The 24,333-nt window shown below is 38.6% G+C and overlaps 2 protein-coding genes across 3 annotated transcripts in view; one reads left to right on the forward strand and one right to left on the reverse strand.

The window, feature by feature from the left end:
* LOC130545114 (cadherin-11) overlaps nucleotides 1–14,661 on the forward strand; it is a 56,431-nt gene extending 41,770 nt beyond the window's left edge. For both annotated transcript variants that reach the window (XM_057319466.1, XM_057319467.1), the window contains exons 6-14: nucleotides 52–233; nucleotides 3,710–3,966; nucleotides 4,131–4,267; nucleotides 4,840–4,961; nucleotides 6,393–6,510; nucleotides 7,450–7,776; nucleotides 9,009–9,213; nucleotides 10,406–10,766; nucleotides 12,154–14,661. In XM_057319466.1, the coding sequence (XP_057175449.1) occupies nucleotides 52–233; nucleotides 3,710–3,966; nucleotides 4,131–4,267; nucleotides 4,840–4,961; nucleotides 6,393–6,510; nucleotides 7,450–7,776; nucleotides 9,009–9,213; nucleotides 10,406–10,766; nucleotides 12,154–13,068 (2,624 nt within the window). In that variant the 3' untranslated portion in view covers nucleotides 13,069–14,661. The remainder of the gene's footprint in view (nucleotides 1–51; nucleotides 234–3,709; nucleotides 3,967–4,130; nucleotides 4,268–4,839; nucleotides 4,962–6,392; nucleotides 6,511–7,449; nucleotides 7,777–9,008; nucleotides 9,214–10,405; nucleotides 10,767–12,153) is intronic.
* A 3,520-nt stretch (nucleotides 14,662–18,181) lies between these two features.
* mdp1 (magnesium dependent phosphatase 1) lies at nucleotides 18,182–20,743 on the reverse strand. The gene is made up of 6 exons (XM_057319511.1): nucleotides 20,609–20,743; nucleotides 20,175–20,238; nucleotides 19,976–20,083; nucleotides 19,588–19,695; nucleotides 19,194–19,279; nucleotides 18,182–19,066 (listed from the first exon to the last, which is right to left on the reverse strand). Exons 1-6 carry the CDS (start codon nucleotides 20,640–20,642, stop codon nucleotides 18,984–18,986), a joined length of 483 nt encoding a protein of 160 aa, XP_057175494.1. The 5' UTR covers nucleotides 20,643–20,743; the 3' UTR covers nucleotides 18,182–18,983.
* Between the last annotated feature and the right edge of the window lie 3,590 nt (nucleotides 20,744–24,333).

The raw sequence follows: 24,333 nt of genomic DNA on the forward strand, positions 1-24,333 counted from the left end.
TTGTTTTTGACTGATTATTTGTGACGCTCTCGTCATTTTTCTCTCCTGAAGGTATGTGGTCATTTTCCGTGTCCGAGCTGGCCGTCCCTGGGGTGGAGATCGGTCGTCTCTCGGCAACGGATGCAGACCTGGGGGAAAACGCTCGGATGGACTTTACGATCGTGGACGGAGAGGCGGGAGACACGTTCAACATAACCGGACTGAACCAAGAGGCTGTGATTTTATTAAACAAGGTGAGTGAGCGGAATATAAATGACATGTGTACTGTTATTTAGATTTATGCACTTGGGTCTTGGACCTGAAAGATGTCATGCATCTTGTGTAATAAAATGACGTAATTGTAGGCGGAGACTAGACCTCTTTAGACACTTGAGGGTGGCCTGCTAGAAATACGGATAGTAACACCTTAGCAACTGCATAGGAAACGCAATAAAAAAACACTCGTGAGCATCACAGCAGCTGCATAGCAACGCCCTGGCGACCATCCAGAACAACCTAGCAACCAACAGAGATAATGTATTCAATTCTTTTAATATTGTCTTCTTTATATTTATACATTTTTATATTTTCACATTGTTCCAAGCAGCTTGACTGTAAAACATGAGAGAACGAAATTAAACAGAGCGAGAATAAAGGAACTATAAAGAAAAGCTATAAAAGAAACAATAACTGCATGAATTGAAATGACTTTAATTGAGTTCAGATGTAAATGAGAGTTAATCTGCGCTGAAAGCCTCTGCCAGCAAACATGCGTATAAGTGCCGGCGGAAGAAAGTTTGACCTGCGGCCCCTCGGGAGGCTTCGTCGTGGCGTGTACAGGCACCAGTTTATTTCTCCAGAAACTCTGCATGGATCCACAAGCGTGCATTTCAAATAAAAAGCAGCAATTCTCACGGAACTAATTGAAAAGAGGAGAGATCCACATTTTAGCTGATCCAAAATACGCAAAGTGAAAAATGAATAGCAAGCTATTTTCGGCCCTCATAGCTGCTTATAAAGACAGATGTGTGCGCATACTTCAATGACAGGTATGTGTGCTAGTTAAAGACACGGCGACAACAAACAGTAAAGGAGAGGCATGCATAAAAAAGCAGAATGTGAAGGTTGCACAGAACAAGAGGAGCGCTCGAGTCGCGGGGGGGGGGAATGGGGGGGCTGTGCACGTACCAAAAGCAAATTAGACGGAGCGCGTGGAGACTGATGCTGCTGGGTAACAAGAGAGTGAGCGAGTAAAGGAGATGCTGATTAACATGTGGCTGCAGCCCAAGTGACAGAGCTTTTCATCTGCGTGTTAGCTGCGCTGAACACTCCTGCTGTTACAACCACTGCAACACCACCCATACCAGCAACATGCAACTGACTGCAGCTACTGCACCTACCGCAGGCACAGTTTTTCAATAAAGTCCTTTTATACTGTCCAGACACATGATCATATTTTTTCCAAGGTATTGGTCCGAGGGCTGGGTTATTTATTGAATATTGCATATTATTGAGATATGTGTGCGGAAGATATAAAATGACAGATTATCGTGAATAAGAAATATTGTTGAACATGAATAAAGAGACGGCAGCAGGAGGCAGTTCGACTGTGACAGTAGTGACAGAGGGTGGTCGTACAACCCATTTATTTCATCATCAAGATTAGGGCTGTCACGATTATTAAATAATCGTCTCATCGCGATTGTTTGACCTCATCGCGATGGTTTCAGATCATCGCAATTATCGCACATCTCTATAGAAGACACTAGGGGGAGCTGTAGTGCATCTGCATATTGCATATTTTAGTTTATATATTGTAACTAAAGCATGGTAATACTTGTAAAATGTACTACCATAACACAATCACTTTAAAAAAAACTAAAGCATATACCATAAAAATAACCTGCAGTACAATTTAATATTATTTCAGTGTGAAAACCAGTCTACCAAAATCTCATTAACATAGAAGTAAAGTTTTATTGTAGTTTTGCAAGTGAGAAAAAAACAGACTAGTAGCTTTTCTATGACTGATAGCATTTTAATGGTGGCTTCAATTCACTCCTGATCAATTTACTTCATTTACAAGTATTTGGTGGTTGTATTATTGACAGGTTAAAGCCTAAACCGTAAGTATGATGACCCCATTTTTTCCTATGTATTTCCAAGAAAAAGAACAGTCTTTATATTCAGAACAATATGGTCGTTTCAAAGCTGAATAAAAAATGTATGAGAATTAAAAGTCAAAGCTCTAAAACAGACAATTAATCGTCATAATCGCAATGATTTATTAGACAATTAATCGTCAGCCAAATTTCATAATCGTGACAGCCCTAATCAAGATCATCATTTACATGTGTGCATTAAATAAAAAAGTAGTAAGTGGTCACTAGGTCAATGTCTTCTTTTGTTGCATTTGTTTAATGTCCAAATCATGCTTTTTTAAATTGGGACAAAATAAAATGACATTTTTGTCTAGAGCAAAGATATTGAGATATATTATCAAGTAACTTTTTAAATGGAACAATATTTTTTACTGTATTCCTCAGACCTAAACGGTGCTGAATCACGATGTAGCTTTTTTAAGATTAAATATAAGTGCATGTTTTAAATAAAAGCATTTTGTGCCTATTTATCAAAATGCCATGTAGTGAATGAAATATTTGCAAAACATGTTTTTTTACATTTTTGTTTGGATCTAGAACAACCACAGATGACAAACACACCGCTGCTGTCCTTTCGAAACCGCGGATGTCCAAATGCGCTGTATTTCAGGAAAGGGAAAAACGCTGAACTTTTCAAATGATTCTACACTGTGTTGTCAAAGTTGACAAGCACTTTTTTGACACATTTTAAGGATTAGATATTTGCAAAACCCACTGATATGAAGGGTGATTATTAAAAATAATGATTTATGGCAAAAAAATCAAAATCACAAAATATGGAGATACGCTGTTTGAAACAAATTTAAAAGCATATCAACATTGATTTTAGAGAATAAGTGTATCCAAATATCCAAGTGACTTGGATAAAAATGAATAAATGGAAATATATCATTGTGATGACTTTCAGAAGGTTTTAATTCATCTGATAAATGATTGACAGCCAATCAAATGTTGGAGCTCCAGCATTTACTCTAGCTCACGATCTTAGAATAAATATAACATTATCATCCTTTGATGTGGACGCAAATATAGTTATCGTTATGCTTATTGTTCTTGGTATGAACGGACTTGAAGTCCTCAAGTGTCTGTGTAGAAACCTCTGGGTGTATTTTACTACATAATCATACTCCGACTATTAAAAAGCCTTGAAAATCTGTTTTTCCATGATAAACTTCTTTAAATAATAATCCATGTTTACTCATCCCTCCTGTGTTTTACATCTAAATGATTATGTTTTATCACATGCATGCGTCTGTAGTTCAATGATGGACAGCAGTGTGGTGGATTTAAAATCTCATCATGACCAGAAGTTTCTGGACCTACATGCATGAGTGACTTAATCTCACCAGAGCAAATCCTGAAGCGTCGCATCCCAGACACATGCTATTTTTGACTGTCTATATGTTTTCTACGGAGGTTTAGAGATGAGACGAATATGTGGGAGTTTTCAATTCTCGCTGAAATGAAGCGATATTTTAGAAAGCCTTCCTCCTGCTGCCAAATACAGAATAGAGAAACCCAGAGTGTGTGTTTTTTAATAAGGATGTGCTTTTGTTGTGCTGAAATAGGCCGTCGACTACGAGCGCCGCAGCACGTATTCTCTCGCCGTGGAGGTGCAGAATCCAAACATCGACTCACGCTTTTTGAGACGGGGTCCGTTTAAGGACCGGGCTATGGTGCGGGTGACGGTTCTGAACGCGGATGAGCCTCCGCGGTTCTCCCGTGCCCGGTACCGACTCGACGTGTCTGAAAACTGCCCTCCGGCTTGCGTGGTGGGAAGAGTGGCCGCCATCGACCCGGACACAGGCCTCAGCAACAATATTAAGTAAATATGTATTTCTTTACTCATCTGTCAGTTTTGTGTTCCAGCAGGATGTGTGTGGGCTGGTTTTACTTTCATTACGTTTCTCTGCTTAAATGGGTTATTGACCTGAAATGACTCGCTCGCTCCTGTACATCTTCTAATCCGCCTGTCTTTTCTCCTCACAGGTACTCCATTGATCCCGAGTCAGACCCCGAGGCGCTGTTTCGTATCACCGCCGACAACGGTCTCATCACCACGGCGATGGAATTGGATCGAGAGCAGGACCAATGGCATAACATCACTGTCATCGCCACACAGAGAGGTAACCAGACCTCCCCGCCATTACTGTTAAAGGAACACGGGCGTCCGACAATTTCACACGGGCAGTGGTGTGTAATCGTGCCGCTGAGAAGCTATTACTTGAGATCCGGCCGGGGACACGAACGCTCACAGATGACACGGGCAAACAGAAATGGAAGAGAAAGGGATAATGGCATGAAAACTCAAATTGCTTTTGGAGCTCAGTCCCTCGCACGGTTTTCCTTTCGTGACGCTCCACCTGAGCTCAAGGTCACCGGATTTCATTCTTAAAGAAGCGGTACATCTTAGAAGTGACCCCTAAAGTGCATTTACTGCTTATATTCAGTAATGACTTTTTGGGCAAGCCAGCGTGCGATAAGTGTGGTTCTGTTGATTGCGTTATGTAACATCATATTCAGAACAGCAGATGAGCACATGATGGCGTTCGTGCCACTTCGGGTCATGATGTGGAGCAAAGACGCAGATTACATCATTTCTGTTTCACAGTCAGTTAGGTTGAGCTGACCTACTTGCGGTTTAAAAGCTTTTTGATTTCTAACTTTACCCATAAGGCTATTCTCTTCTCTTCCACAGACAGCCCAAGCCAAGTTACCAGGGTAGCGGTTTCCATAGAGACGCTTGACCTCAACGACAACCCTCCCGAGCTCGACCGACAGTACAGCACCGCCATGTGCGACTCCAGCAACGCCGGACAGGTCGGCCCATTTGACTTGTACTTTGACCTCAAATGACCCCTACAATGAAGCTCTAGACAGTTCTAGCCATTGATAGCCATTAGCTTAAGACTGTGCCTGAAAACTAGTATAATTTACGAGTTCCCGTGAACCGGAAGTTGCGTACGTTTTTACTTGCGTATTTTGACTCATTTCTGAGTGAAATGGAATTTGGAATGAGAAAAACAGCAGGCGTGGCTTTTGTCTTTCTCTGCGATTTGATTGGATGTATAAAAACAGCCATCGCATTTTGAAATGGCACTGGCAGGAGACTGACAGTTGAAGGGGAGGAGTTAACGGATGCTCCGCCCAAGCCGTCTAACATACGTCATTTAAGATGGATAGTCACTACAGGACGGAAGTGCTTTTTCAGATTTTAACTGAAGATTATGAGGGCACACAGTTTTTAAAATGAAAATGACCCACATTGATAAACTATTTACAATAAACGCTGCGATATTTTAAGAAAAAATAGGCATTGTCATTTTTAATTTCACTGGGACTTTAAGTCATACAAGAAAGACAGTTGGATAAAACACGCGCACAGCTTTGTGGAAAAAAATGCTGAACAACTTAAACAAAATGGCCGACAGTGGGTGCTTGTCACTGTTTTCATTTGCTGAAAATTTATGCATACTAGAGGAATACTATTGAACAATAACTTGTTCTACATTAACTGAGAAAATGAATAGTGTAAATTAGCCAGTCTCAGATTTTATGAAACGGAGTTGAAAAGTAAATACAAGTATCAAAGAAAAAATGTATACGACTAGTCTAAAACTGATTTATGCAACCGGCCCCTGTGAATAGAATTAAGCTGAAGAAGCGTATCGTGCAGAAAGTCTTACGACCTCGAGTTCTTTTATGAAACTTTTCAAATAATGAAGGACACGTCATTTCATTCAAATCTCTTTTTAATAAGCAAATTCAATGAGTGTCATTCTTTTGCTTAAAATGATAGTCCTTGACTAAGGTTAACAGTACGTTTCGTGGATTCTCAGCAGTAACATACACAATAGTTGGGTGAACACTTATCAAGAGACCAGAACATCATGGAGAACTAGAGCAGGCCAGTCTTAGATGCAGTCAACATCAATGAGTTTTCCAAAAATGGCCAACATTATGCAGATGATGTCTTTGTCTTGTTGTATTGTGTTACTTTAACAATTATAATGTTTCGGTTTACACAACAGTACGTAACTTTTGATATTCATACATGAGTATAATTCACGGACCGACTTTGACTGTTCCAATATGGCGGTCGACTTGCAAAATAGCGGCCCATAGAAACAGCTGCTAATGAGGCATCCGTGTATCAATATTATGTTATTACTGGCAGTGTAGAATGAGTCTGACCCCAGAACATCACCTGATGCAATAGCTCTCCATAATCTTTGTCAATATGTGTTGCAGGTGGTCCAGGTGATCCGGGCGGTAGATAAAGACCAAAGCAGCTTCAACTCTCCCATTCACTTCAGCATTCCCCCGGACTCCAGCAGTGCCCTCAACTTCTCCATCAGAGAGAGGGGAGGTGCGCTCTTCATCTCTTTCATCTGTCTCATCTTCCTCCCGCTCTCTGTCCAGATGTATATCCACCTTCATTATACTCATCCATTTGTCTTCTTTGTCACACTCTGCTCCGCTGAACGCGGCAAACTCCCCTCAGTATGCTCCGACGGTCTCTCTCTTTCATTCCTCATTCATTTATACAGTATTCTCAGTCCTGTCATTGATTTAAGAACCGTTCACCCACCAATCAAAACTCGTGTCAACTGTGTTTTTCTGGTTTTTTTCCCTCACATGCCATTCCAAACCTGTATGCTGATATTTATTCTGTGCAGAACAATACATTTTATTATAGTATATTATTACTATTTTGAATGTATATTATTTATTATTTTTTACTATTTTATTATATTAATATAATATGTAAAAAAATATATATATGTTATTTACTTATATATTTTTAATAAAAAAAACAATAGAATATAATTATTATAATTAGAATATATTAGTAGTAGTTTTTTATTATTGTAATATTTTTTATTCTTTTATTAGGGCTGTACAATATTAAAGAAAAATGCTATATTACTTGCTAAGTAATGTGATGTACCATATGCGATACGAAAATGCTTCACATTTGTTAAATCAATTAACGATGGTTTTTTTTAAATGTAAAATAATATAGTTGAAAAAACAACCACGTTACTTTGATTTACTTTTATTATGTTTCTTTTGTATTTATTGTTTTGGAGCTCACAGATTACAAACTTTAGTGTAGAAAAAAGTTGAGTACAGATTCTTTTCTGTTCCACAAAAAAAGGAAAAACGGCATACAGATCTGGAATGAAATGAGAATAAGTAAACCGTGTCGAAATTGTCATTTTAACCGCTTTTTTAAAACAAAAAATGACTTGTTTCCATAACGCTTTGCGTGACTAATGAACGTTTGCGTTTCATTTCTTTCCAGACCACACGGCGAGTCTGGTGCTGTTGTCATCCCTGAAGCCTCTTCCTCGCTCTTCCTCTTTACTTACTCTAAAAATACCCATAATGCTCCGTGACGGTGCGTCAGACCTCAGGAGCACAGGAACGATTACCGTTACGGTGTGTCCCTGCCAGAATGGAGGAATGTGGGCGGAAGAACAGAAGCGTCAAACGGTTGAAACAGACAAACCGTCTCCGCCGGACTGGGAGAGGCAGGCCGTGTGTTTGCCCTCACCGTCCAACTCTTCGCTGTTGGGCTTCAGCTCGGCCGCCATGCTGGCCATTCTGGCCTGCGCTTCGACTCTTCTGGGTCAGTGTGGATTTCCAGAGCGTTTCGTCAGTGTTTTCATTGCCCTGGTCTTATGCTCACCTTCTCTACACCCGACTGGTTTAATGATCTGTTGTAGCTGCATCTGTCTATCACTTTCTCTCTTCATCTGCCGTTGCCTGCTGGCTTGTCTTGGAATTGCTTCTTTTTGTGCATCTGCGTGTGCGTGTTGTTCAGACTTTGCCAACCTGCCTTGTGGTTCCCGCATTGTTTGTCATTTGGGTTTTCTAATGAATGTGTTGCTTCATCTCTGTACTAAGCCAGTCATAATGTACATCGATGATCATACGGCATTTCAGATTGTGGAAATCCCCCACCCCTGAGTCAACACAGATTGTTTTGAGCGTTCCAACTCCAAAAACAAAAGTTCTGTCATCATCCCGCCCCCCCACGTGGTTCAGATCCTGTATACGAGTCTTTCTAAAGTGGAACACAAAAGAAGATATTTTGAAAAATGTCTCGGGGGTATTGTGTTTATACAATGAAAGTCAATGGGGTCCAGTGTTGTTGGGTTCCCAACATTCTTCGAAATATCTTCTGTTCTTCAATAAAATAAACTTATACAGGTTTAAAATGGGTGAATAAATGATGCAAGAAATTTCATTCTTTGGTGAACTCTTTGGCCTGATTCACACGTCTACATTTAAAATAACGAACCATCAACCACTGCAAATTAAAGGTGCTAAAATGGATTATTGTGCAGCTCTAGCTTTTTCAATTTTATTTCAAACATTATTTTATTGATTCATTTATTTAATAGGGACCATGCATATTCATGAACTTGTTGTATAAGAATACACCATGTAAATATGCCAGAATTAGTAACAATAACTACTTTTCATCTGCAGTCCCTAGGTTTAGGTTTTGCAGGCTCCTGTTTAATTATTTAATTTGAACAAATTTAGTTATTTTTTTAACTGGGATAATTATTTAACATTAATATATAATGCTCTATATAATTAGATGTAATCCTTCATGTTTTCTATAACATTTTTAGTGCCTGTTCGTTTTAGTACAGTGTTAAGTTTTATCATACACGTGCATTTATATTTGTGCATTTGGCAGATGCTTTTATCTAAAACTACTTTAAAGCTGTTTATTCAGTTGTGTGTCTCCTGAGTTTTGAACTCAAGCAATTAAGCTAAAAGAATGATTGTTATAAACTTGTAAACGTGTGTCGAAATAACGTCTTGTCTCTCTCTCTCACCCTACAGTGGTGGTGGCGCTCTCTCTCTCTCTACGCAGGCCGAAGCGAGACACTCAATGTCCTGTGGAAGATGACGAGATCCGAGAGAACATCATCACGTATGATGACGAGGGCGGCGGGGAAGCGGACACGGCTGCTTTTGACATCGCGACCCTGAAAAGCGCCCCCCAGAGCATGAGACGAGCACAGCGCCTCCGAGACAGCAAGAATATGTGAGTGCACTCGTACGTTTGCAAGCGTGTGCGTGTTTGCAGTGACTTGGACACATAGATAGATGCAGCATTTCATTATTTGAATTTCATCTCCATGATTTAATGCCGACACCGTTTGATCTTTCAAGTCATGGTATTTCCTTGAAAATTCACTTAGAAAATGTCAAATGTTATTAGGCCGGGTGAGTCACTCAGCTGACATTCAATGTTGTTTTAAGCAGCATCTTACGTTACTTTTATTGATGTGGTTTGATTATTTTCAAGGTGCACATTCATCAGTATGTGTGTTTTAAACTCGTGACCTTTGCGTTGTTAATGCGATGCTCTACACGTGAAGTATGAGTGCTCTGTACATGTGGGGTGCAGTTTAATGAGCCTTTGTGATGCCAGTCTGGCAGCTGTTTCAGTGCAAAGTTCATCTGGTTCATATTTATGCTGTTGAAACGGGGGGGTCAGGGTTTGGCTGGTTAACCTCAGCGGTTAACCCCTCCTGGCACATGCTGTGAATTCACTGCTAGCAAAAACAGCCGTTTTGATTTTATAAGTAGCTGTGCGTTCTAAAACATCCTTTTTACATGCAACGTGTAATTCAAGAACATTGTATTACTGTACTGTAGATGTTTCACTCAATCACGTCAAATCGATTTTTAGTCACATGACATTTACAGCAGAGACGATTGGCTCATGAACGTTTTAAACGGATCTTAGAGCTGTTATATGAGATGAAACCCACACTGTCTTCTGGCCTTTTTTTCTTTCTAAGCCTTTTATATTTTAATATCCCTGTAGAGTGTGATTAAAGAATTATTGCACCTAACAATTTAAAAATGACACTGTACCATTTTTGTATCATTACTCTAGGGCTAAAACAAATTTACTAACATATTAGGAACTCAAAAGCATCTAGAACAGGATATTAGTTCTTGTCTGAGTTGTTGTGCGCTAGTTGCAAAAAAAAAACATGATTTATAATCTATTTCCGGCTGTCTTTTCATCTGTCTTGCTGTCTGATTCGTTCATTTGTTTGCCTGTTTATCTATGTGTCTGTCTGTCTCTTGATTTGTCTTTCTATTTATCTGTTCTGTCTCTCTTTGTATCTATATGTCTGTACATCTGTTTATCTATCACACATACTGTACAATCATACAAATAAAACATTTTTCTTCACTTTTTTATCATTTTCCACTATAAGGTATTCTCAGGATAACCTGGATAGTATGAGGACATTCAGCTGGGGTCAGAGTTTGGGTTTGGATCCACGTCGGCCCGTCTCAGCTCCTCTCTACGGCCGGTACTGCTACAGCATTCAGACTCTTCCAGCTTCAAGGAACAGACTCGGCCAGTTCAACTCCGGACTGGACCTCGCCAAACTGGCATACGTTCTGCCCAGCAGCCGGGACCAGCCCAACGGTGCTTTAGAATCCGGCTGTGTGTTCATCAGCAAGAGCAGCGATGGTTCAGAACATAAAGGAACGGATGGATCCACGGAGAGCATTCCCAAAGAGAGCGAAACGGGAAGTGAGGTCGTCTCGGAGAGCCACACAACAAGTCAGGTAAACCAGTGAGATTTTGACATTTATAACTCGTAGTTTTCTTTATAAATGAATTGATTGTTGAAGACAATGAACACAATGAATACTTTGCGTGATACAAGCTTCTATAATAGAAACCACAAATCAGTGTTTAGTATTATAATAAAAGACTATGATTATTGTTGGCTTTTTAGACCAAAGGGTAAATGCTCATTTGTACAATAAGTCATTTTTGATCAAATGAATATTTGTAAATTTGTGGTGAGGAACTAAACCATAATTCTGGAGAGATCCACCAACCAGAGAACTTGCTGTTCCCATGGAAACGGAAACAACCGCAATTTTTTAAAAACATTTTATTCATTCATTCTATTTATATTGCTATATCAGTTTAATTTATTTTATTTGGCTTTTTTAGCACATTTTCTTGTTGTTTTATTATTTTGTTTTATTTTAAATATTTTATTAATTTATTGAATTCATATTCCTATATCAGTTAATTTATTTTAGTTTTACAGAAAAGACACATGAATTTCACATGTTTTTTACATGTTTTTCGCATGTGATCACATGCATACAACATGTGTTTAACATGTGCAAAAAGCACGTGTGATCAGATGTGAAATGTGTGTTTTTGGAACATTTTGGTGTGAATTCCCACGTGAAACCCATGGGATAACATGTAAAAACCCATGGGATGACATGTGCAACATGTGGTGACGTGAAGAACATGTGATCACATGTGGAGAGTGAGACATGTCGCATATGTTATCCCATGGGTTTTTACATGTTATCCCATGGGTTTCACGTGGGAATTCACACCAAAATGTTCCAAAAACACACATTTCATATGTGATCACATGTGTTTTTTGCACATGTGAATTTCATGTGTCTTTTCTGTAAGGGATAGTGCCTCAACGTGTGTCTTATTTTCTTTTAGTTTAAGCTTTTCAAATAGTTTTAGGGTTATATTTGGTTTGATTTGAACTAACAGAAATGTAGTTCGTTTTAGTTGACTAAAATAACCCATTTGTATGTATCTGAGGATTTTTCAATCAAAATAAAATGTTAAAATCTAAACTATGAATCACATTTTATTTAATTATGTTATATTTTGAATGTGAATTTGTCATGTTATGTATTGTTATATTTTCGTATACTTTATATATATTTATATGTATATACAGAATATATTTTTTTCTTTATATTTTTGTTTTCTTTAAAGTCACCATGAAATCAGAATTGACAGTTGAATTGTTGTAGTCGATTATACATCACAACAGACAAGAAAAGACCATCACAACTCACGTTTCATGATGACTTAATAAAATGGGCAAAGTACTTTCACAGCCAAAGCTGCTTGACTCTGTAAAAGCGTAACATTTGAAACATTTCCCGTTCCTCTCAGTCTGACCAGGTCTTGTTCATGAAGAGCTCCAGTCAGAGCGGGTCCTGCTCAGAGGCGTCTCACAGCAGTTCTGCGGGACATAAACCCGGCTCGTCTCCTCACTGCTTAACCGCATGCGCTTCTGTTTCTACCGTCACCACGGACGATTCGACCGCTGCCTCGACTGTGGACAAAAACTCAGATGTTCATCTGCTCATCAACACCAACCAAACCACATCCAGCCCTGGCACAACAGAGATGCCCTTCAGAACCATGGAGGGCACATTGCTGAGAAGCGGCGGAGGAATGACTTCGCCCGGGACGTCTTTTCTGTACCCAGAGGCTGCCCGATTAATGGGCTTGCATGGGTCAGGCGGACAGAACTATGTGCCGCACCTGGTGATGTCCTTACCTGGAGGGGCGGGGCTGTATGACAGGGGGTGGGGCTTGAGAAATGGGAAGGTGGGACAAGCGAACTCTGAAAAGGCAGGGGCCGATTCTCTGACAAACAGAATGGGCGACTTTCTGCAACACCGGCTAGCCCTGGTGACCTTTGACCCCATGCAGCCGCCATACGACTCGCTGCAGACGTACGGACTGGAGGGCTCCGGCTCGCAGGCCGCGTCTCTCAGCTCCCTCGAGAGCGAGCCCGAGAAAGACGCGGAGGGGGACAACGACGGTTTGGAGAAATGGGGACCCAAGTTTCACAGGTTGCTTGATATTTTTAGGGAACATGCGAAAGAAAAAAAGGAGAAAGACAAAGGAGCGAACGGATACCAGTTAGGAACGTCAAAAGAGGCGGGAGTAGATGACAAGGTACGAGACGGAGGAGAGGCGAAGTGTGAGACGGAAGCGAGAAAACAGGATGAAACGAGCGAATCAAATGAGAAGGACGCAGATGAAACAAAGGAAATGGACGACGGGAAGAAAGAGTGAAGGGAAGAGAGGACCAGTCATGCGATGTCATGTCGTGGGCATTCAAAAGCAATAAGTGCTGACAGGAGCCAATGAGCACAATCTGGACTAGAGATTTTTATGCAGACCTGTCAAGAACAGTAGATCACTGAACCAAACAGTCTTATATAAGTCACTTTCTCAGTATCACACGCCTTTATTTGACCAATCACACACGTGTTCATTTGTAAATTACTGGCACATAGACTGGTGTCTGATCTCGGACCAAAATTTAGGGATAATGTAAAGTCAACCGATCATTACGTTGACGGCCGGGAGGTTTATCATGTGGTTAAGACTAGCTTGACTATACATTCTTATTCTTCTTATACGGCTGCGTACCAAATAAGTCAACTAGTGGTCATGAAATTTTGATTTCGGTTTAAATAGATAAGAAGACTATCAAGTGATGGGTTGAGTTTGACCCTTGTGTTAGTAAAAATGGTCAACAAATTTACAGGTCGGTTACTCTAAAAAACATTTGACTGCAGAATGGTGCAAGTTTTTGTGAAAATTGGGAGATTTTTAAGAGCTGCTGTGTAATAAGGCCAGAAACAGGACTTCAGGTCGATTGGGACACTTCTGGACGAGGACAAAAGGTTTGCAAAAGTGACATATTGCATTTTGCACTCAAAGATTGAACGTTTCAGAGAGGTCGTCCAGTTGTGCTGTTCGGAGTCTTGTGTATTTCTCTTCATTGTTTTTTTATGAGGCATATTGCCTGTAAGTTATTGATGATGACATTATTAGACTTATTTTCTTCATGTACAGCTCACAGTATAAACGTGACGCGGGGGATTCTGGCGTCTCGGTTCGTTCCGGTACAAATCAAGCGCCGCACAAACACATTAACCGTCCGCGTTACCAAACACTCTCCCGTTACACTTAAGTGAATTATTCACATCGGCACGTCGAGCCAAAGTTATGAAACATGTCATTTGTGAAATATTGATTTCAAAGCGAGCTGCATTGTTTGAAAAATGGGTCTCGTGAAATATGTACAACCGCTGACAAATTCATATTGATGCTTGAGTATTAATAAGAGTTCGTGATGGCGAGAAGGATAAATTTTAAAATGGCTCGATTGAAGTTTTTTACTAGGTCACAGTAACCACACACATAAATGCAACAACAACAAAAAAGATCTTGTGCATGGCTTACTTCATTTATTTTTTAAATGTGTTTTAGTGAATCCAAGATGATTTATCTGATGATTTTGAACATTCACACGTGTTTAACCCTTTCAGTTTGTATGGAAGACCTGAGCCTATGCAACCAAAGCCCTGAGACGACGAACTTTTGAACTGAATGCCATTGTGTTTTCCTCCCTATAGTTTTTTTCTGTAAATTGTTTGTAGGAAAATCTAAAGTAAGTTTTCATGTACAGATGTAAATATCATTGGAGAAAGCTTTTTAGACGTGAGTGTTCGTTTGTCTGTAAATGTTCATTCTTATAGCCCACAAGAGGCAGATTCACTGAATTTCAAGGTGTATGATCTTATGAAGTGTCATCAAATGTTCAATAAACGGTACAAGTGAGCTTTCACAAACTTGGAAACTTCTTCCACATTCAGCCAGCCACATCTCACAATATTCAAAAAACAGGTCAAAACCTTTTCCAAATAAATAAGCCTTCTCTCTCTCCACAGGAATTGACATTGTAGAAACCTGGTAACTTGGTTTAGCCTTTCTTCTATTATTGCCTCCTAAGTTTCTTTCATCTGTAAAACAAAATATATTCGATTCTAAGTCTTTAAAAGCCATACGGTAGCTAAGGCGTACAAAATCTGCTGCATTGCATCGCATTATAAATTATATGGGTGTTTATTTAAACAAAGACTACATTATTGTCTGTGCCATCAAAGGTATAAAAGAGACTTTATCTATCACGTTCCTTGTAATTGTATTATAAAAGTTCCTATAGTGGAAAACATCTTGGTTTTAAATAGCTAGACATAAATGAAAGCATGAATTAGTTGTCACGCAAGATCCTTGCTTGTACTGGATGTAAAATATATGAAAATCATAGCTTTTACAGTTTTAATGTTCTAAAATATTAACATCGATTAAAAAATCCTATTTCACTCAAACCCATTAATATACATAATGGCTTAAATCAGACATGCTATTAGTTATTATAAAGGTTAGCGGGCTGTCATTTTTCTTTGACAGTTCCTTTAAAACCTTTAAATATGTGATGTTGGCTCCGGTTCATAACGATAATCCACCGCATTAATGTTTCAAGCTGGCGTTAATAATTGAAATCGTTTTTAGAACCACCAACACAGCACTGAGATGATGTCTTCATATCTGACTGGTGATGTTCAGACAGAACGCATGCGCTTGCATTGCATTGCTGTGTCAGATTTGATTTGTGTTGCTGCTGTCGATTTAATGAATGAATTTAGTTACATTAACGTAGAAAGGACGCAGCTGAATGAAAAAATAATGATTTTAAAGTCCGTTTGTGTATTCTCTATTGAATGTGCCACACAGTCAGCTTTTTGTGGTTTGGTGCGAGGTTGTTTTTTCACATATTGTATTTCACTGAGTGAGGTTTTTGAATAGCTGGAGAATGAATCTTTTTCGAGCTCTCGCTAGATGTTCCTCATATCTGGTATTCAATTGCATTTAATTGCATTAAAAAAGAAAAAGATAAATAAGAAATGGGTGTCTTGCCATTGACCTACATGCACTTAATTGTACTTTTATTTCCGACGGATGAAACTGAAGAACAGAAGAAAGTCTAGATCTTAACCCGAGATGCGCGCTGCAGGCTTCGAGCCCCGGGACGAGTGATCCAGATCAAGCGCATCTTCTGTCTATCTCTTGAACTGGAAGAGATGCTGCACTTTCGGCTTTTATCTTAACGGGTCGACACAGAATCACTTATTCAAAAGAGAGTCGAGACCCGGCAGGCAAAAGCACGCCATTAACAGTCTGAGGTGGAACGCCTTTAAATGAGGAGGGCGAGCGGTGGGTTTCCAGACCCTCAGCGATGTGGGCCACGGTTACTCTCCACACTAAATTATTCAAGAAAACACACAAACCCTCCACAGAGCGATAAAACGTTTTTTAAGTTTGAAACGGCTATATACCTCCAAGACAGTATTACCTGCAATACTACTCGAAAATTCATGCAGCTCTTAAAGTGATAGTTCACAAAAAATGAAAATTCTGTCATCATTTACTCACCTTCGAGTTGTTCCAATCTGTATACATTTCTTTGTTCTGATGAACACAGAGAAAGATGTTTGGACGAATGCTTGTAAACAAACAGTTCTTCGACCCCATTGACTACCATTGTAGTAAAAATGATAATGGTTGTCAAAAGTGCCCGAGAACTGTTTGCTGTCCTACATTCTTCAAAATATCTTCTTTTGTGTTCAACAGAACACAAAGTAAAACAGAAGTATTTTTTCCTACTATGGGAGTCAATGGGGGGCAAGATCTGTTTGGTTATAAGCATTCTTCCAAACATTTTTCTCTGTGTTCATTAGAAAAAATATATACAGGAACAGTTTGGAACAACTCGAAGGTGAGTAAGTGAAGACAGAATTTTCATTTTTGGCTGAGCTGTCCATTTAAACATTTATATCTCTCACGTGCAGCGCCGGACGGTAGAATGTGATTGGCTACTCTCTGTAGTCCAATCCCCTTGTTATTGCGAGCTGGTGTTGTGAATAGGAAAATGTAGCTTCGGTTATGAGAACTTTGAGTTATGAAAATTCTGGGAGACCCTGTTGTCATCTGCTGTGAGCTGATGTCCTGTGGCTGTTTGTGTACTGTAGCTGGAGAAATTCAACTTTTGTGATATCTTAACGTTTGCACTCCGCAAGAGTATCTCAAGACCTTACGGTAGGGAAAGTAATTGAATAAGGGAACTGCGGTTAACTTTGTAATAAGATATATTATGGGGAGATACTTCGGGGGATTAGGGCACATTTCATAAAACGGAGAGTTTAAAATGAATCTATGCTATATGTTTCGTGCGTAAAATTTGTGCCCTGAAGTAAAGACGTGGACTATCAAGGGGTTCTGGGGCCAAACTGCGTAGATTTCATGCTTAAGTGTGCCTACATAGTTCCCGAAGAATGTGCACATATTCATGCTCATTTTTTTATTAATCCTGTGTGAGGAAAAATTGCGCATATGCAAATTTCAGACCAGGTTTATTTCAACAAAAAGTATCTTTCTATGGCTATTAATATTGTGTAGTTGTGTTTTGTTATTTTTGCCACCAACGTTAAAGTCCCAGTGAAATAAAAAATGACAATTCTTATTTTTTCATGAAATATTGCAGCAGTAAATAGCTTATCAATGTGGGTCATTTCTTTTTAAAATTCATGTACCCTCATAATCTTAAATTAAAATCTGAAAATGCACTTGCACCCTGAAACGACGATCCATCTCAAATGACGTAATTTAGATGGCTTGGGTGGAGCATCCGTTAACTCCTCCCCTTCAACTCAGTCTGCTGCCAGTTTCATTTCAAAATGCAACAGCTGTTTTTATACATCCAATCAAATCGCAGAGAAAGACAAAAGCCACGCCCACTGTTTTTCTCATTCCAAATTCCATTTCACTCGAAAATGTGTCAGAATACGGAAGTAAAAACGTAAGCAACTTCCGGTTCACAATGACATTTATCACTCAGTTGATTGGTTAATGAAATCTTTCCAAAACTGAACTGCTTGGCTAAAGCTGAGTGGGCGTGGTTTCAGCACCGACAGCGGGCACGCCCCCAATGTTTGAGAGCAGACAGTACTGCTCATTTTTTCAAGATGTTGATCACTTATTTTATTTACTTTTATTTATTTTATTTTTTATCATTCACATTCGGTTGGGTGGTTAATAACACATTTTCTATGGTGTGACAATTTCAGAAAACTTATTTAAAATTGGTTCACATGTGCAATAGTTGTTTGTTCCCGTTTTTCATAATTTCATACTGTTTTTTTGTAATTATGAATCAGATTACAATTCAGTCTAACTAATTTTAGATCTTTTATCCATATGTGCATTCCCTGGGGAACAAAGATTCTGTTTAAATCTTATCTTTCATTTAAAAGTAAACACAACAAGTAGAAAAACGTGTAGAAAATCCATTTATTTTCCATATATTCTCTGTGTAGTACAATTTATAAAAGTCAAATATAGTAATCATTTAAACACACTGATCATGTGCTGTACAGTTAAAAGTTACACTTACAACTAGTGATGCACAATAAATGATCGTTCATATCAGTATCGATTTATCGATAATAAAATTAAGGCCGATATATTATAGCCGATAAATCATAAATCATTTGCTCGGGTTAAACTTCTTCAGATGCACGCTGCTTACAGTTAAAATACAGTGCTGTCTTTCTGTCATAATTCACTTACTGCTATTAGCAAAACATTGTACATGTAAATTATACGAACAAAAGCATATTGTTTGAATCAGATTGCTGTCTGAATGCTTTCAGTCTTGAGACCTGTTTGTGGCTAGTAAGAACATTTTTCTTGGTTGCTCTGGAAGAACATCTAGAATTTGTTTATTAAATAAAAAATATACCAGAAAAGTTTGAAGGTTAAAGAATCGTTAACTAGTGTAAAGTAGGCTTGGTACATGCTTTTCAGGGGAAAAAAGAGACTAATGGTTACCTTGTTTTAAACAAAAGCAGTTGTCCACTTTTTGCCTTTTGTCTCAGTCATAGGAATTGTATAGTAATATTTAGATACTGTATATCGGCCAATATATCGGTTATCGGCTTCCAAGGTTAAAGAATTATCGGTTTTTGTTATCGGCCAAAATTTCCATATCGGTGCATCCCTACTTACAACTGTAAAACCAGATAAAAACAAATTCACTCTGAATAAATATATTCTTTCTCCAGGGGAACAGATGGATGTCATTTCTTTCTGCTGAACTTCTCGAGTTCACTTTGGACTAATTTAGAGGTGATGGCATTATGAACCAACGCACAGTGAACACCTAGAAAAAACAGGAAGTGGTCAGTGATTCAGCAAATCGCACTAACAACCAACAACTTTCACAGTAACATAACTGAACAGTTTCAGAGGTCTGGAAACATCATGAAGGAGAATAAGCGGAGACTCACCCAGACCTCCAACCTCCACGATGTTCCTGTCCTCATCATCAAAAAACATCATGTCAGAAAACTGGACTCCACTGTCAGCTTTAAGCCTGGAGACAAAACACAGTCGTCAGACGGCTCCAGATACACACACACACACAGGTACCACAATATCTGCACTGTGAAGAAATCTTTATATCTAAAATGATATCATTTTACTTGCTAAGTTTTTAGAGAACATACTGTATCTAAAACTAAGTTGTACATCCTTGTTATGTCCCGGCGTGGTCATTATTTTCCTTCTATAGGTAAAACCTATGCTTCATTAATTTCACAATCTGAATGAATACGAAAGCAGTACGGTGAAGTGTTGTGCGAGGAGCAGACTGACGTCTAGGCTGCTAATTCTTTACTTTACCTTTTAAAGTGAGTGACCTTTGACCCGGGGTAGATCTCTTTGAAGGAAATGTATTGGTTGAGATTATAAAGTGACAGTAGCTGATTGGCTCCCTCCCTTTCGCTGGTGCTTTGAGAAACAGAGAAAGGCCACAGATTTGACACATGCCTGAATTAGAGGATATATTAATTATCTTAATATGTAAAAAATGTGCTTTTACTGCTTTAAGAAGTTCAAAGTTCTCTCTTAAGGTTAAGCTTGCTTAATTCTAATGTGCATACAGAACCTTTAAATAAAAATTGAATGTTGTCGGTGTGCACAGCAAATGAACACAGTATGGGAACGGTGAGGTGAATATATTGACAGACTGGTTATTAAGTGTGAGATTTGAAGACTTTGGAAATCTTACCGTGATGCAATGCCAATCTTGAAGCCCTGACTGTGGAGTGAGCGCAGGATCTCTTCTGTATCGTGGTAAATAGAAACTCGATCAAGTCTTGAATCTCGCACAGTGCCACTACAGGAAAACAGGAAGGGTACATCAGACTACTGCATAACTTGAGGAAGAAGAAAAGAGCCGATACGCCCCAGTAATGAGGTAGACAAACCTGTCATCTTTGTGAAAGGGCGGACGGACGTGTGTATCCACCCAAAACGGCCAGAGAGTGTAATCTGATGAAAGGTGAAAAAGCAAAAAAACACATTAAAGGACACCATGAAACCTTTTAGTGGGTGTCAGACATGTATGTTATTGTACACGGCTGAAAATACAATATACTGTGCATTCTAATGATTTACAGTAAATACAATTCCCACAATACACGTAAAATCTATAAGAATTCCTGTGATTGTTTCTGTTGTTGTTGTTGTTGTTGTTATTATCAGCGGGGTGTAAAAAAACTTTTAACCACACAAAATATGACTAGAATTAGAACAAGCATTTCCTGCTTTCTACATTAAAGCTGATCACAGAAATACTTTCACTTCTTCAACGAATCGTTACTTTAGGTTTTACGATTAGCGTCAAAAACTGAAAACGTACCGAGGTCGAACACTATTAACTTGGGTTTAGACATCTTTGACGAAGAGAAGCGTCACACGCGTTAGACGACTGAAAGTAATATCACTGTCGTTCTCCAGCGTTGTGGTGTGTACATTACGGTAAAGCCGATGAGCCGGGCGGAAGTAGCGTCGTGACGTAGGTAGGACGCAACGCGTTACGTCCCTCAGAAGGCTCCTCCCACTTCTGTGATTGCGTTTTCGGTTTACTAGATTTACAAGTTGTCATGATTCAATTCTGGAGCGATTATATACTTATTTTGAAATATTAATTGTGTAGCGCTTTTTTAAATACAAAGCTTATTAAAACAGCTTTAAAAAACATGATTGGTTCGTAAATGTCTACGAGTAGGCCTACATGATAAAACTCTATTTGAAAAACTAATCTTTCTGTCTTTCTGCTCCAGTGAACCTACTCTAATGTAATATAATTCATTATATTAATCTGGTTATTTTATAATAACATTCTAGTGTAGATCTGTAAGCCTATATATATTTGATAATATAACATATAATAAAACCTGATTATTTTGTGATGTAATAGTATAAGAATCAGAAAGAGCTTTATTGGACACACGAGGAATTTGTCTTAGTGACTATAAGCTTCCAGTGCACATACAGGTTAAAAAAGTGACAAGGCACAGGTAACAAAACGTAATAATATAATAGTAAGACTATTTATGTTTGCTATCATAAGAGAACTGGTTATATTATAATGCAGTATTCTAATATAGAAGTTCAATAATTCGTTAAGTTTGATAAGAATATTAAACGTCTTATTTTAGAATGTTATAATAAAATATAAAAGTAACACTATTTGTTTGATAATGTAAAACATAAAAAGTCTGTGTTATCTAAAATGTCATAAATATAATAGTAAACCTATATGTTTTTGATAATATAATATGAAGAGTTTGGTTCCAAATCATGTTTTTTTATTGTGAATTCCAATTAATATCAATCAAACTGCAGTTGGTTTGTTTTGATTTAAACCGTAATAACTAAAAAAATACAGCAAACTAACACAATAAAAAAACATGTTAACATGTTAACTCTTCACACATATATATATAAGGAAAGACATAGTTATTTATTTTATATTTATAAAACTGTATGTCACGTATATTGATCATAATTGTGGCCTTTTCCTATAAAAATATTAGGGGGGGTTTCAATACATTTAAAGGTAAGGTCTCCTTCAAATATGTTTAAAGGAGATCCCGTAATATTTTATTATGCTTTTAATAAGTAAAACTAACTGTTGTAACATAAAATTTTGTATGAATTCATGGTACTTTTCAGTAAGGACTACAAAGCACCTAAAAAACCCTGACAACACTGACCTTATCTGTCCTCCGCTTCATACCAGAACCTTTCACTTGTGTTCTCATCTCGATGTCAGTACGTCTCTGCCACCTTTCATTTCCTGCTCACGACGTTAAGACCGTATGGATGTTAGTGCTGTGTCCAGATTATACCACTCTCACTCTCTGCAGACGTGTTGATTAAACCTATCTTCTGTCCCTGAAGCCAGATCTAGTGAGGACAGTGCCCATCAAACCATCAGCCACTGCAGGGATGCTGAGAGAAGATGTGTTGCTAGGAGACCATGAGTTTCCGGAGAGCTATCTTTTAAGATGATGCTAGGAATGCGAAAACTTAGCGAACACACAGACGTGAATATGAGGTATGAATCACAAACAACTCTGAATGATCACTAAGGCTGGAATTTGATGAGCAGTCACATTTCTGAACTTTAATGGTTATTTAGAAGTTAAGTTAACAACAACCTTAAACTGGATTAAGCTTGTCGGCTTTAAAAGATGAGCCTTGAAAAACCAGCAACACCCAAATAAATATTCAGTTTATTTGTGTGGGTCCATGTTCTCTGAATAATCCATTTAAATCTGGATATTAAAGTTTGTGGTTAATCATTTGATTTCACTCTCAACAGTCGCCAGCTCTTGCATCGCAGATTGAATCGGTGCGGATTGATCTGAGACCGAATAATAGGAGGTTCACTCAATGAACATCATAATGAAATACTGCCGGTGGATCAGGTTTGAACAAGCACACCTCATTCTCTGTGAAACCAAGCTCTCTTTTCATTTACATCTCTTGCTCATTTCTTGCACCTTTCAGACGCCTCTGTCTGTTTCTACGTTAGCTCTTGGTTCTGCTCTGCTATCACAGTCATTTTCCTCTGATGGATTCACCTGTTCCAGCTGAGATTTGAGTGACAGGCTCTTAAGTTCTGATGTTGTCTTACTGTCCCGTCCCTCCGCGAGCTTCGCTTTGAAGACTGAATCTGCAGAGCATAGAAAATATACAGTAACATAAAAGAACTAGCAAACTTTCCCAATACGGCAGAGGTTTATGTAATCATTTTGGGTACAAATCTAATGCTCTCCCCCCCTCGGCACAGGAGAAACAGTATCTGTTAATCTTCTCACGGAGAAAAACTTTCAAAGTGATTTTGAGGGCAAGCGAGCATTTATTTGGGAATTACATTTTATTTTTTCGCCTCGAACAATGCAGATGTGCATCAGTAACAGCAGATCTCATTAATAATACAGCCATAAACAAGACGTCTCCAACCCTGTTGAACCAAACGATTATTATAACACACAGAGCATTTATGACCCCGGGAGGAAGGAGAGACGGGGCTAGTTGTCACAAGGTTTTAAATCAAATGTCCGATTACACCCATCCTGTATTCTTGCAATATCTGGTGAATCATGATAGGACAATATAAAATGAAATATCATATTCACACACAATAAATGCCCACAAACCCATTCCAGAGGCTGTCGGATGTTGTTGGATGTTTTCTGATGCTTGAACCAGAGTCATTGCAAAAAAGTTCAGACAACACAATCTCATCACAGTTTTAAGAGGTGGCTCATTTGTATGAATCTGTACAAATGTCACTTTGTCAAAGTTTTAGTATGATGTGCTTTTGCACCAGGGACTGTCAGATTTAGGGGTGTGGCTTCATTATTGTTTTTTAATCATATATTTTGGTACATTGAATTGTACAAATGTAAAAATAGTGTGATTTTTATGAGCATTCTGTCATCGTTTACTCACCCTCTTGTCATTTCAAACCTGTATGACTTTCTTTCTTCCGCAGAACACAAAAGAAGATATTTTGAAGAATGTTGGTGACCGGCACCCGTTCACTTGCATTGGGTTTTGTTGCCAGTCAGCGCTGTGCGGTTACCAACTTCCTTCAAAATATCTTCTGGCTTGAAATGACAAGAGGGCGAGTAAACGATGACAGAATTTTTATTTTTGCGTGAACTTTCCCTTTAAATTGGACATGAACACTGTTTTCAGACGTTTAAGTCGTCTGTGTCTCTATCTGCAATGATTCTACCATCAGTAATGTGTTTTCTTGTCAAAGCAGCATCGCCCAGATTGAGCTGACAAATATGAAGCGCCACGAGATCACAACTTCACCTTCCGGCATCTCTATATGAGTACAGATGGGGTGCGACTATACCGAACTCCCATCCGGCCTCAACATTAACAGTTCATTTTGTTTTCATTTGAAGATGTCAGAGGTAAGACACACTTTTCAACGTGTTAGTTCAGGTATTTTGAAATGTGCGGAAACAACAGAGTTACTGTTAAATTGGCAATCACGTTACTTACTTTATTTATTTATTTCCTGTTGATTCGTTTACACTTTCAATACAAAAATAG

The sequence above is a fragment of the Triplophysa rosa genome, linkage group LG21 (assembly GCF_024868665.1).
Source record: "Triplophysa rosa linkage group LG21, Trosa_1v2, whole genome shotgun sequence".
Classification (NCBI taxonomy): domain Eukaryota; kingdom Metazoa; phylum Chordata; class Actinopteri; order Cypriniformes; family Nemacheilidae; genus Triplophysa; species Triplophysa rosa.